The sequence below is a fragment of the Musa acuminata genome, chromosome BXJ1-4 (assembly GCF_036884655.1).
Source record: "Musa acuminata AAA Group cultivar baxijiao chromosome BXJ1-4, Cavendish_Baxijiao_AAA, whole genome shotgun sequence".
Lineage (NCBI taxonomy): Eukaryota > Viridiplantae > Streptophyta > Magnoliopsida > Zingiberales > Musaceae > Musa > Musa acuminata.
Genome location: NC_088330.1, coordinates 39,098,818 through 39,112,094, shown reverse-complemented (window position 1 = coordinate 39,112,094; position 13,277 = coordinate 39,098,818). Strand labels below are relative to the sequence as shown.

Here is a 13,277-nt window from a genome sequence, read left to right as displayed (position 1 = left end):
TTTAATGAATAATAAGAAATTGCTTTAAAACAATTTTTATTAAAAAATTTTTATGTATGGCCCATGCAGGTCTCGAACCTGCGACCTTCGCGTTATTAGCACGACGCTCTAACCAACTGAGCTAATAGGCCAGTTGAAAATTTATTTGACTTATAGATTATTACTTTAAAGACTATGCCTTGGACAAATATATTTAATTTTTTGAAAAATAAGTAAGTAAATTTGATAAAAACAATCAAATAAATTGGACAACTCTCAGTGTCACAGACATGATTCTGATTCTCTTCAAATAAATCAACATCTGCAGTGGAAATGCCATACACAATTCTCTATCCAACAAAGAGCACAATAATACCGAGCAGAGATGACAAGGTAACACCCTCAACTTATCATAAATTTCATGCAAATACTTAGAAATGGAACATTACTTTCTTGCAACAAATCAATGGCATGTGCCATCATCATAGTCCCAACCTAAGACCACAAACCTTCACCTCCTTACAACAATTCCTTGCGATCATAAGTCAAATTTTCATCAATGTTCTTTGTCAACATCTACTTCATCTTTAACTTCAGCATTGCACTTTCTCCCTACCTCAACAGAAGAATTAAAGCTTTCTGCTGCAAACTCCAATCTCATATGAAAGAGAAGAATTCGAGGATTTGAATACATTCATATCCAAATTCTCCCAAGTCTTATTTCATATATTAGAATAGATGATGAATTACAGTCCTTATTTCACCATCATATTTAATTTAAATTATTTCACCCAAAGCTAATAAAATACATTGAATCCTTTCTCAAAGTCTTCTTTCGGAATATCAGAACACATCATGAATTAGGATCCTTGTTTCAGCCAATATTTAATTAAAAATATTTCACCCAATCCTTTCCTAAGAGTAAGCTTTTGATACTAATGATCAACCAATCAAAAATTTTTATCTTAAGGTCCCTCCTCATGACCTATTGCAGTTGTAAATTCCCTTCTCACTAGAAAGAGATGACTTCTTGAATCTGAAATCAAATACTTTTCTCAAATTTTCTTTCACAATATTAAACCCTATTTCACCCAATATTTAATTTAAAATATTTCACCGAATCTTTTTCAAAGGGTTTAAGGTTTTTTGGGATTAATGATCAACCAATAAAAAATCTTTATCATAAGGGCCCGCCCTCCACTTGTTATTCGATCAGCAAGGGTGATCAAGAATCATCAATTCCTCACCGAATCCACATTCCCTAAAGATTTCCCTGGACGACTTGTCGTCCCCATCAATTTTGGTGAGATCAGATTCTTCAGCTCGATCAGTGCCAAGAACCATATCACCAGGACATGCCATTGTGATCCATCTAACTAAATCTCACACACAATTACATAAGGATGGGAAGAAACAACTCCTGAAGAACTAATGTTAAAAATCTTGCGAAACCGTGATAGGCACAAATTCCTCAGGTTCAGTCGTCATTCGAGAGAAGATTTCTTGGGTTCTGAAGATCCAAAAGCTACCTGTTGTTCCACTCTAAACCCCCTTTCAAGATGCTCATTTCGAACACTACTTCGCCCTTTCGTTTGAGAAGATGACGGAACAAAGATCCAATCAAGGTTCGTTGATGTAGAAAAAGATACCAATTTTCACAAACGAAACCCATTCACAAGCAACGTAGCCAGAGACGATGCAGAAATGGGAAGCATTACCTTCGAATCCATCGTAGAAGGGAGGATGACCGATCGAGATCGCTGGATTTCTTGACGGGTTCAACCATCGCTTCACCTGAGACGATGATGTGATGGGCAGAGAGAGAAAAGGAGGAGAAGGCTCATATATATATATATATCATTAACATCTCACATCGGACGGCTGATGTTATCTCATCAGACCCGATGGAAGATTAGACCGTCCGATCGAGATTCGCCCATAATTGTTCCCGCCAGTCTCACATCTTCGCCGCAACTCGGCCGAGTTGGGACGGGTCAAAAGACAACAACACAGGGCCGCAACTCGGCCGGTTCGAAGGCCATTATTAGGCCTTAAAAGCTCCTTAGTTTTAAGAAAGTAGTAAATACCAAAAAAAGACAAATTATGATATAAGGTTTTACTTTTCCTGAAAACTATTTCCTCATGTTTGCAAGGTGTTCTTGCTATATTCCATAGCCACAAAGCTGGAATGTGAATGTGACCACAACAATGGGTAGACAAACCTTAATGGTTACTGATGAGAATTGAACTGCATTCGGATTCTGCTTGATACTAGAATGTGTTGCATCTAATGTTGGATTCCTTTGGCAATGTCGTTTCCTATGTTTGGGTGTTCAGCATAGCAAATCTTCATAGAAGATATTTTGTCAAAACCACTAAGCAATTAAGTGGGTAGCTAATCAAGGTTCAATGGTTGTGGCAATTTGTAATCTTCCTGCTCCATGGAAGATACAAGAAGGGTGTTCATGGTTTATGGTATGGTCAGTTACATCATAATACAGTGAAGCAGATTCTTACTCAAATGATTAGCAAGTGGAAGCTGCAAGGGAGCAAACTACATGTTCCCAACTTTTCAAATAATTAAAATATATATCTGATATCAATTTCGGTATTCCATCAAATTGGCAGTACCAATTTAAAGCAGTATTTGCCAAAAGTATGCTTGTTCAGAACCATAAAATACCAATCAGTTACATCTTATGGTGAGACTTCTACTGCCACATTTTTCATGATCTATAAGCTAGTAGTAGAATAAAGCTTGAGAACCATGAATAGAAGATGCAGAAGCTAGATTGCAGAGAACAAATGATTAATTAGAATATTTTTGGAAAGTATCAATCAACTGAATCCAAGTAAACTTTAACTTGCAAGTATACAAACACTCACCACCTCTCTCTGACAATTCACAGAAAACTAAGTTGCTAGCACCACAAATTGGTGAATGTAGAGTTAAAAACTTGTCTGTAACTCTATCGGCAATCTTAAGAACAAATGAGGCAACCTTCACAGATCCAACAAACTGTTGGTAAAGCTCTCAACTAACAGCGGCTGCAACCATGTTTGTTTGTCGCAACTGAAGAAAGAAAGAGCAAATCAATCACTTGTCTAACCAGATATCAAGGTGTCTATTCTAAATACTGCCATGAGATGTTAGTCAGATATCAAGTACAAACAAATGCAATTAAGAAAAAACATCATAAGTTTTTTCATGTAATATGTAAAGATTGGGAAAAGAATATGACAGATAGACTATAACTTGAAGGATAAAATTACAATCATGTTCATAGATCGATCAAAACACCCTTATCCACTATTTCCTATCTTCATCTTACACGATACTTTCTCCCTACCGTACTATACCATGAGTCACCTCTTCCTCTTGTCCCTCTCAATCCCCAATTTGAGTTAACTGTATATAACAATAATAATAACAATAACAACAACAACAATAAAATTGTAAGTCTCAACTATTTAAGATCAGCTACATGGATATTTTACCGTCATTGAAATTTATAAAAAAAATCATATATTTATTTTAGTTCAAAGTACTTTGATTTTTATTTAGAGTCTCTATTAAAATCTTTTTAGATCTTCCTCTATCTTTCTTCGTACCATTAGTATTAATTATTTCATTTCTTCTCACTATCATATTCGGAGGGCTCCTAAGCACATGCTTATATCATCTTAAACAATTTCCTCTTATCTTATCCTCTATCGAAACAATACCTAATCTTTTATAAATAAAAATATTTCTTTTTCATCTCAACAACAACCAAGAAAAATGAGAAAATAATACAAAATCAACCAAGAAAAAGATGGCTGAATAATTTAATAAAAAATTTACATCTGAGTGAAAAAATAATAAAATTAATGATCTATGCTGATCATAACATTTATAATAAATGTATACACAAAACAACTTTGTCAGAGAAAGCAATATAGCCAGTCATAAGCCACCAAAGTTACCAAAGTAACTCTTTCGAGGGAGCTGGTTCATATCATAGCTCCAATGCTTATGAATGTGAAAGGCTGTTGTACATAATAAATTTCTATTTGGAAAGATTGACAGTATATCCGTCAACCCCATCTCTCCAAGAAAAAAAAAAAGTGGGTTTCAGAGGAGGATATCATTCTGTTCACCAGAGAAAATCAAGTATATAGTGTCTTTTTCAATGCTGATTTTGTTTATTGAATGAATACCACAACTATCTACCAAGTTGAGAAAAGCATTGAAACACCAAAAGTTCTTCCCCGTCTACTTTCAGATAACAAATTCTGGTCATGAAGACCAACATCAAAACCAAAATAGAGAAATCATATTTAACAATTTGGGCCTTCAAGTGCAGAAATAGTAAGGCACAATGAAGGAAATATGCTGGAACAATGGTTTCCTTAAAGAAATAGTTCACATATACCTTTGTGCAGTTAGCCAGTTACAACTTTTGTCCAATCAATCCAAAAGCTTCAGGTGGCCAGACCTAACATTAACAAAGAATTTGTAGGTGCAAATTCAATAAGTCTTGAGTGCAGAATGCAGAGGATGGCAGAGGAAAATCAAGATTCTAGTGATTAAATCCATGTTTGTACAACCTGTAACAGTTTCTTTTCATACTCATGATATTATGTTTAAAGATATCATATCTTCAGTCCAAATAGATGAAGACTTGCTAATGAGAATAATATCACCACTACAAGATTCACTATGCAACTCAATATGAGACAAAACAAAGCAGTGGTCATATTTAAAATTCAAACCATTATGTTATGAGCAAAAAATTTATCAACTCCTCATATCCTACCATTTCACTTACAGTATGTTAACTGCTACAACAATAAGTATGTTAACTATTGGCACCCTATGTTGGAATAACTCAGGTGTTTGCATTAGGTTCAGTCTGCTTTTAACATCCAAGAATTTCCTCTTCTCAATATATGCCCAAGTTTCATACTTAGGCATCGAGCAAAGTTATTATTCTTCAACTGTTAGACCATTTTAGACCAGATTTGTTTATGGCTTGCCATTGTTACAATGATATAAACCTGATTCAGCAATCCATCTTAGGAAACACAAAATACCATGGACAACAATAAGAAATCCATCCTGTCTATGATAAGTGGTCCACGAAAGAAGAAAGGTCCATTGAATATGGCTACATTACATTTCAATCTTTATGTTTGTTCCAAAGGTACATAATATGGTCATTAATTGTGTCCCTACTTAACTGATGAGATTTGGCACTAACTCAATGAAAATATTCTATAATATATGGTTAACAATTACCAAGTTAGAATGTAGTATGATAATAGACCAAGTTAGTTCTGAAATGATAAAACCCCTTACTAGGAAAAGTGTTCCCATTCCTATCCTATTTTACACTTCAATCATTTAAAGGAAGATTGAAATATTTACTAAATGATTGTTTGTGTGACATCTCGGCAAACTACTAAAAAATGAGTTCTTGCGAGTCTAGTGTGATCATTTCCTTGAATATCTCCTTTATAAAGTATAAATGAAATCGATTCTGCATCAACGGACAAGTGAACAAGGAAATTTAGTCAACGATTATACCAAACATAAGTTAATTAGCATGCTGATAAAATCTCAAATCCAACCAGATAAAGCAACGAATATGCTACAGACTTAACAAAGCCATTTCTAGCCTAATATAGTTAACCTGAAAAACCATAAATAACTTTGGGTAGGACAGATCATTTGTAGCGCTCACCTTACAAAAAGCTCTCCCTTGGATAAGCCCGTAAGGTACAGGACCGAATTGCCTCGAATCTCTTGAAGAATATATGTTATCTCCCTGCACCCATACATGGCCTCCCGGTACCTGCAGCAGATAGACGAGCACCACCTAAAAAATTAGATCTTTGTACCCAAATGACAAAACCCCTGGGCAGATAAACAGTAGAACCCAGTAAAATTCATGGCTTTAGACACTAAAGTTCAAGGAGAAACCCATAAAAATCGCAACTATATACCCACCACGACTGTCTGAGACGCGCTCCCGCGAGCGGGATCGATGAGGAAAGTGACGGCGTCGCCTTCGAGCCCCAGCACCCGCTTGGCGACGGTCTTCCTCGGATTCTCCGGCGACAAGAGGATGACCACGTCCCCAACGGCCAGAGATCCCCAGCGTGGCGAGACGCGCTCCACGGCAACGACGTCGCCGGTGAGATTGATGGTGGGCAGCATACTCGGGCCGCGCACCTGCCACCCAATAAGCCAAGTGGACGGTGACGAAGACGAGCGCAAAAAAAATACGGCGAGAGGGAGACGGTCGAGGAGGGACTCACGAAGGCGATGCCGACGACGTAGGTGTTGACGACGTGGACGAAGCAGGCGGCCTTGAGGACGAGGACGGCACGGTCGAAGGCCTCCTCCCGGATCTCCCGCCAGGGCACCTTCCCGAATCGGGCGGCGGCGCCGCCGAGGAAGGAAGCGATGCGGCTCCCCGCGGTCGACATTGGGCGCGGGCCACGACGGCGCTGCGGGAGCTGTGATACGCAAGGGCACGCCGTCTTCCCCATTCTTATCATCATCATAATATCGTAATCGCACGAATCTCGATGCATGTCACGAGCTGTGCACCTGCTACCCATTTCCGAACCACAAGTAAATATTGGGCCATAAATGGGCTCACATTCAACCGCACTCTCAACCAACTATATATGAGCCCATATTTGTGGCCCATAGGCTTCTAATCTATTCGCTAATAAGCCCATATTTTCCTATTTCATCGCTTTGTCGCCTAAAATTCCAATTCTCCCTCTAATCCAAAAGTCAGAGCTGAAGAGCTAAAGCGGATTAAACTATAAGATGCAAAGCTCTCGATAATGTTTAATTACATGCATGTCATTCATCCATTAACTTCGAGAACAAGGAGGAAAGGCATCTGCATCAATTATTCGTATATTTGTTTGACTTATCCATAATGGCAATGTGGTTAGAACATGCTGCTGCTCCTGTCTTGATGTTCATAACGTGGGAAGATTTGATTCCTGCAATCAAATGATTTGTGATTAAGGCCGAGACAGATGATGTTAATGCCGCTAATTAGGTAATTAAATTGACAGCGTCGGAGGCGTTATCGTGCTTTGTCTCGTCGTCGTCGACATTGTTTAATTGTTGAGATTACATTAACATTAGTAAACAATAAGAGTGATCAAACTCAGAAGAAGAAAAGGTTATCTCTAAGCAAAACAACAAATGTAGGGTCGTCACCTACCCTATGATTTTGGCATCTCAACTATAATATTATAAATCTATTTAAAACACTATAACGAAGATAAATGAAATCGAAACCCAATGAAAATTATATAGGATTTTAAATATGTATCCTAATTGGTTTAGTAAATATTTTTAAATAAATTTATGGGCGTGCTAAAAATTATTTTAAACTTATTCAGATATACGATAGTCGATAATCTAAATCTTCTAAACGAGTGATTGAACTGATTCATAACACAATAACAAATGAACGTAACGTCTAAAGAGGTAATGTTTTGATTATCTTATCAAAGAAAAATTATAAATGAGGAAAGGAATGAATTATTTTTTGAAAAAAAAGAAGAAAAGGGCACCTTAATACCAAAAGTAAATAAAAAGGGACAAAATTCGCCTCATTTTATAGTCCCAGCAGAAGGTAGTAAACATTTCGGAAGGTGATCAGACCTCCCACAGCAACGGCAGTACGGTGACCGACGGTGATGTTAAGAAAGATTTTAAGGTGTTTTCTCATCAATTTCCGTCGGCTTCATCCTTATGGTGATGGGTAAGCGTAACTAGTAGGGGCTCGGACCCACCGGAGTACGGTGACTACGGTCGTCGTTAGAGTTCCCACCTCGAAAGTTTTCCCCTGGATTGAATCATCTTCGAATCCTTCTATCTTCCCAATGGCATGCGGTAGGCATACCGGAAAAGAAACCCATCCAGATGACTATCCTACTGTCCTCCGACTCTCGTCTTATATTATATACAATCAAAACAAATGGCATAAATTATGCACATAAAAATATTGCACGATCGTTGCAAACCTGAGGAAACTGCTGTTCCAACCACTAACATGTATGAACGTGGGAAGAACTCCTGATACATGACAACAACCAAGTTAATCCTTATCTTATCCTATACTATGATGCTTTTATAACATTAATATTAAGGCAAGTAACCTTTGAATTCATCTAAGAGAATTAGCAACCATCTGGATTGCACAAACAAGACAAAATCACATTTTATCAGTATTATAAAGGAAGAAACAAAATATGGCCCATACACATCAGTCAGAGAAAATAGAATGTTAGGGACAATAGTTACATCTCCCAACAGATGGAATAATTCCATTTACTTGATCAAGCTGGTCCATCTTGTGAAAGGTGAAGCATTTTGGAAGGATATGTGCATGCAACCACAACTCTGATGTGGGTGCACATGAAGACTTAGCCCCATTCATCTCTAAGATCTCTATATATACAGGGAGGAGTCTTCCTCTCTCCTTCCTCGCTCTTTCTCGTATTCAGACAACTCTATATATATTGCATGCATGTCAAGCAAATGGCAGGGAAGCTCGGCAAGCTCAAATGCATGCTGAAGAGATGGCATTCCCGCAGCCGCCTCCACGCAGGCAGCCCCTCTGCGGCGGTGCGGTCCCACGACGACGAGAACTCTCCGACCGACCTCCACCCTGTCTACGTCGGTAAGTCCCGCCGGCGATACCTAATCAGCTCCGACCTCGTCGGCCACCCTCTCTTCCAGGTCCTCGCGCAGCGATCCGTTAACCCAGACGGTGGAAAGGTCGTCGTCGATTGCGAGGTCGTGCTGTTTGAGCACCTCCTCTGGATGCTTGAGAACGCTGAGCCGCCGCCCGAGTCCATCGACGAGCTGGTGGAGTTCTACGCCTGCTGCTGATCGGCTGATCCATCCATGCATGACCGCTGTCGAGTGCTATCCGCATTAGCCATTTCAGTCTAATGCGAGATGATGATGAGAGTTGTAGGGTCTGGAGACTTGTGAGAGGACATGATCCACCACGACCACGTCTCCTGTTCATGGCTTTGTACATCTTCTGATGTAATGTTCCCCTACAGATAATAAACTTAGTATATCAATCTGTGATGTCACACACAATCTTCTTTGACGTTAATCTATGTAATCTTTATTTACTTGACTCTTACATAACTTTGAAGTGATACACATGTCGATAGCAGTTATGCAAAAGGTTCACAAGAAGAACAGAACACAAATGATCCAAGAAATCAAAGACTAATATATATATATATATATATATATATATCCAAGCAGCTTATAAATATGTTCATGTGATAACTTCAATTAATTGTCAATTAGCAAGGATTTAAGGAAGTATTTTGAAAGGTATTAGATAGACTTGGATAGCATGAAAGAAAATATGGTCCAACAATAGCATCAAGAGACCTACTAATGGATAGACATCTTCAAATTGTTCTATGAGCAGTTCATGTGGAATTTTAATAGAGACCTCCAAAGCATCTAAAAATCTACCAAAGACAAGGAAGTAGATGTTGGAATTTTAATAGAGTCCATGTGGAACCACAAAAGTTCATTGCGACCACTTAGCTTTCAACATCTTCATGGAGGTGCTGCACATGGTCTCTGGTGGCTCCGTGTCTCTGCCCTACCAAATGCTATGTTCCTTGCCACTTATCCACTTCATGAGCTGAATCTGGAGAACACACTTGGTGGTGGCACAGAAGATTGCAGTCTGATCTTTGTTGTTTCTGCAATGGGAGAGGAACGAGACATGAGTAAGCGTGCAGCAGAAACTGGTAGGAAGTATGTGCTGATATTGATAAGTTACATTCTGAAGGATACAAAAGACTGCAAAATTTCCCAAATGAAAATAACAACTTTTTTCATAGAAAACGATGACGCACAAGAGAACGACCAAGTTGTTCCAACTGGATCAGTCGGTGAAAGTTCATGCTTCTCTAGTGAATCCAGTCAAATCTATCTGTAGTTTCACCTGAACACTAGATCAGATAGATTAAATGTTCTAGAAATCAATGCGATCTAAAGTAGGGAGTAGTTCAATCCAGTAACAAGAGCAATTAAATCAGATTTGCAAATAACTTTGATATTTGCCGCCGATGGCAAAACCCAAATAGGAGAGCTCACTAATCTATATAATGACCAGTCGAATGCCAAGATTGGATGCCATATACATGTTCCTCTGATTCAGAGTATGGCTGACTATTTAACAGAAAATGCACACAGCATACAGCCAAATTATGACCTTACTCTCCATGACAACATGAATGATAACCATAATAGAGGTAGTCTACCTAGAATTTGCATGAACTCATTGTACCATCTTACTTTACCCAAACAATAGTTGCTTATGATACAAAAATTTTCTCAATGCCTATCTCAAGGCACTTATAAGGAAATTCTTCTTGCTACCTAAGACCTTGGTCCATGAGCTTATGACACAACCTGAACAGAAAAAACAAATTATAAAAGATATGCCAGTTGATACTCTTTTGGAGAAAAGGCAACTCATCATCTGAATTTGGATAACTGGCTTAAATCATTTTATATAAGAATTTTAAACTACTAAAACAAGCAAAGCAAACTCAGATGATCCAGGTGGTGGGAGTTGTCTGTGTCTCGATGGACTTGATCACTGATCTGATTGATTGTTCACATGGGACCACTCACCACTGAAATAATGGTTGGGACTGCATGTTTGCAGCTGATTCCAACATAATGATATCAGAACAAGATTGCTCATAATATACAATCTGAATCATAGGCATCCATAAATTTAGAATACAAACAGTCACTATTAAAGTGCGATTGAGTAAATTTCACGCTGACATTTTTATAAAGCATCTGTCTTAAATGTTGGATTTGGTTATGGATTCTAGTACCAGCTCCAAAATAATCCAAATTGTTTGACATGCTTTATGAATCCAAATTGCTACTGAATGATTGGCTCTTTTTCAATAATCGATCCATCCTCTCTGGTTTGCTTGGATAGTAAGAACCAACATGCAATTTGAGAAGCTGAGATTGCAATCTGCTTATTCAAGCAAGTTTCTGGTGCAGATCTGTTTACCAAACACAAACTCAGTTCACTGGTCCCAACAACTGCTCTAATTAAGCTTTCTTCTGAATTTTCTATTATTACTAAAACTGCAACTCTACTGATTAGAAAGTGTCAATCACCAATTGAGTTAATCAAATTTGAACTTTCAATAATTTCTTCATTTGCTGTCTGTTCTGTTTTGACTGTAACAAATTATCATAATATAAAGATTGATTTTAATATTTGTAAAACAGTTTCTGCAAATTAGGAGTTGCCTTTTGGGCACTTTTGTTGTCGACTAATTAAGTCAATTTCTTCCCATTATTTCATCTCTTTGGCCCCTGAGAACATTCTTTTCAGGTCTGTAATAGCTTTGGCAGGTCATCCTCTTTGGTCCTGCAACATGTACTAAAGGGTAATATGGTGCCGATTGCAGGTTTAGCCTCACTGGCAAGTTAAACTGTAGATGTCAGTTATAGTGCTTTAAATCCCAAGTAAGATCTTGCATACACATGGATTTAACACATCTTTGAGGTTCTACTTCGTCAAGGGCAATGACAAAAAAAGATCAAGGGATTCAAGAAGAAACATTTATGTTTGTAAAACATAATGTTGACAAAAGAAGATCATCCAAAAACTTAAACCAGAACAATTTTAAAGCAAGAAAGGGTATAATTGAAGTACCTACCTTCGTCCGAGCAATCCCACATGCATTACAAAGAGTCCTTGGTCCTTCAGGTCCGCGGTGCATATGTGGTGTTGCATTCACACCGATGCCACACCGAACAAAGCTGAACAAGTGAAAATACAGCTCATTGTTATATCATATTGACTTCACAGTAAAAAGGGACAATCAGAGTGTGAAAATCTGCAACATGATAATGGCTTCTGCCAATAGTTGTTTCCTCAATGGAATCAAGTTACAAACCAGCGATGGTGCAGTGAACAGATATCTAACAACCATAATAAATGGATCTATAAGCTACCTTCAGAAACAGCTAGCCACAATTATACACTGCACATATCATCAAAGTACTGGCACTTGCTGTAGCATTCATGCTTTGTCTTGGAACATTTCTCTCACAGAGGAGACCTAGCCAAGAATTTTTGTAGTTCATAGTTGTCATACAATGTGCTAAAAATATTATGGATAATAGCTTGATCCACAAAACTATTATAAATTGGAAAGAGAAAATGTGGATATTTAAAATAACACCCATTATAAACTATTACAATACCAATAACACCTATGGAATGTGGATACTTCAAATTTCTTACTGTGCCTAATGATTTTGCAGGATAGCTTTTGGATGTGGCAGCTACTTCCATGAAGTATCTGGTTTCTTTATATAATTATTACAAGGTTCAGGTACTAACATACTTGGGAAATACTTTGTGTATACTTCCTGGAAGAAGTTTGTTATTAAGATGTTTGTCTTCAATATCGTCTGTTATTGTTTATTGACTATGATTAATGAAGCTAAAGTAATGTTCTCTACCATAAAAAAGTTTTAGCTTCCTTTTCTATATTGTCAAAGTATTTACCACTAGTCAAAGTTTCATTCATGATGAATATGTTGGGGATGATAATTAATTACTATATAAAGATTAGGTAATCCAACTAGAAAAGAACATCAAGATTTGTCAATATATCTACAAGTATTTTTCAACTGGCCTCAAACTCACTCATGTTGTTAAGGAAAATTCTCGCTAAGATATGCAAGAAAGCAGCTCTGAAATTAAATTGCATGCCAATGCAAAGCTCAAAAGGAAAAAAAATAAAATAAGAAAGTCGTATTTATCAAATATTTCCAACATGCAATTCCTCAAAAGTTATATCAACAGTCATCAACAAGGTCCATCTTCAAGCTTCAAAAACTCAAGAGAAACCAATATACATCTTCAAGCTTCCAACGAGAATCAGAATCAAATGCTCCAAGATCATATTTTTATGCACCTGGGGGGACCCTCGGACGGATCATCGCCGGTATTGTAATGCGCCTCAAGAACCTGCTCCTGCTCGAACTGCATCCGGAGATCCCCGCGGTAAGGCTTCACCAGATCATCCGGCGGCCAATCATCAAGGACTCATGTCACTTCTCTCTCACGCGATCCATCATTGGGATAAACAGAAACAAAAGGGAGGAATTTTAATCTAAACCCTCTTGGAGCAAGATTCCGTATGAAGAGATTCCTCCGGGGGAATCGAAATCCCACGTCGTAATC

The 13,277-nt window shown here is 37.9% G+C and overlaps 1 protein-coding gene, 1 long non-coding RNA gene and 1 other non-coding gene across 4 annotated transcripts; all 3 read right to left on the bottom strand.

Annotated features, from left to right (window-relative positions):
* Positions 1–57: 57 nt before the first annotated feature.
* Positions 58–131, bottom strand: TRNAI-AAU (transfer RNA isoleucine (anticodon AAU)). Its single transcript has one exon. It is a non-coding gene; the product is annotated as a tRNA-Ile (tRNA).
* Positions 132–2,788: 2,657 nt separating this feature from the next.
* On the bottom strand, positions 2,789–6,506 carry LOC103982850 (mitochondrial ATP-independent inner membrane protease subunit 1a). Of its 2 annotated transcripts, XM_065177903.1 has the most exons (5): positions 6,283–6,505; positions 5,972–6,196; positions 5,706–5,816; positions 4,395–4,457; positions 2,789–3,052 (listed from the first exon to the last, which is right to left on the bottom strand). In XM_065177903.1, exons 1-4 carry the CDS (start codon positions 6,451–6,453, stop codon positions 4,413–4,415), a joined length of 552 nt encoding a protein of 183 aa, XP_065033975.1. In that variant the 5' UTR covers positions 6,454–6,505; the 3' UTR covers positions 2,789–3,052; positions 4,395–4,412. The 2 variants fall into 2 exon arrangements, with proteins under 2 accessions (XP_065033975.1, XP_065033985.1); XM_065177913.1 differs by lacking the exon at positions 4,395–4,457 and having other exon boundaries at positions 6,283–6,506.
* Positions 6,507–8,194: 1,688 nt separating this feature from the next.
* Positions 8,195–13,150, bottom strand: LOC103982852 (uncharacterized). The gene is made up of 3 exons (XR_010509757.1): positions 13,009–13,150; positions 11,740–11,842; positions 8,195–9,741 (listed from the first exon to the last, which is right to left on the bottom strand). It is a non-coding gene; the product is annotated as an uncharacterized LOC103982852 (long non-coding RNA).
* Positions 13,151–13,277: the final 127 nt, after the last annotated feature.

Coding starts and splice junctions, on each gene's coding strand:
- LOC103982850 (XM_065177903.1), bottom strand. CDS start 6,453: ATGTCGACCGCGGGGAGCCGCATCGCTTCCTTCCTCGGCGGCGCCGCC. Junction 5,817..5,971: donor GCGCGTCTCAGACAGTCGTG/GTGGGTATATAG, acceptor TATCTGCTGCAG/GTACCGGGAGGCCATGTATG. Junction 4,458..5,705: donor AAGGGAGAGCTTTTTGTAAG/GTGAGCGCTACA, acceptor TGTTAATGTTAG/GTCTGGCCACCTGAAGCTTT.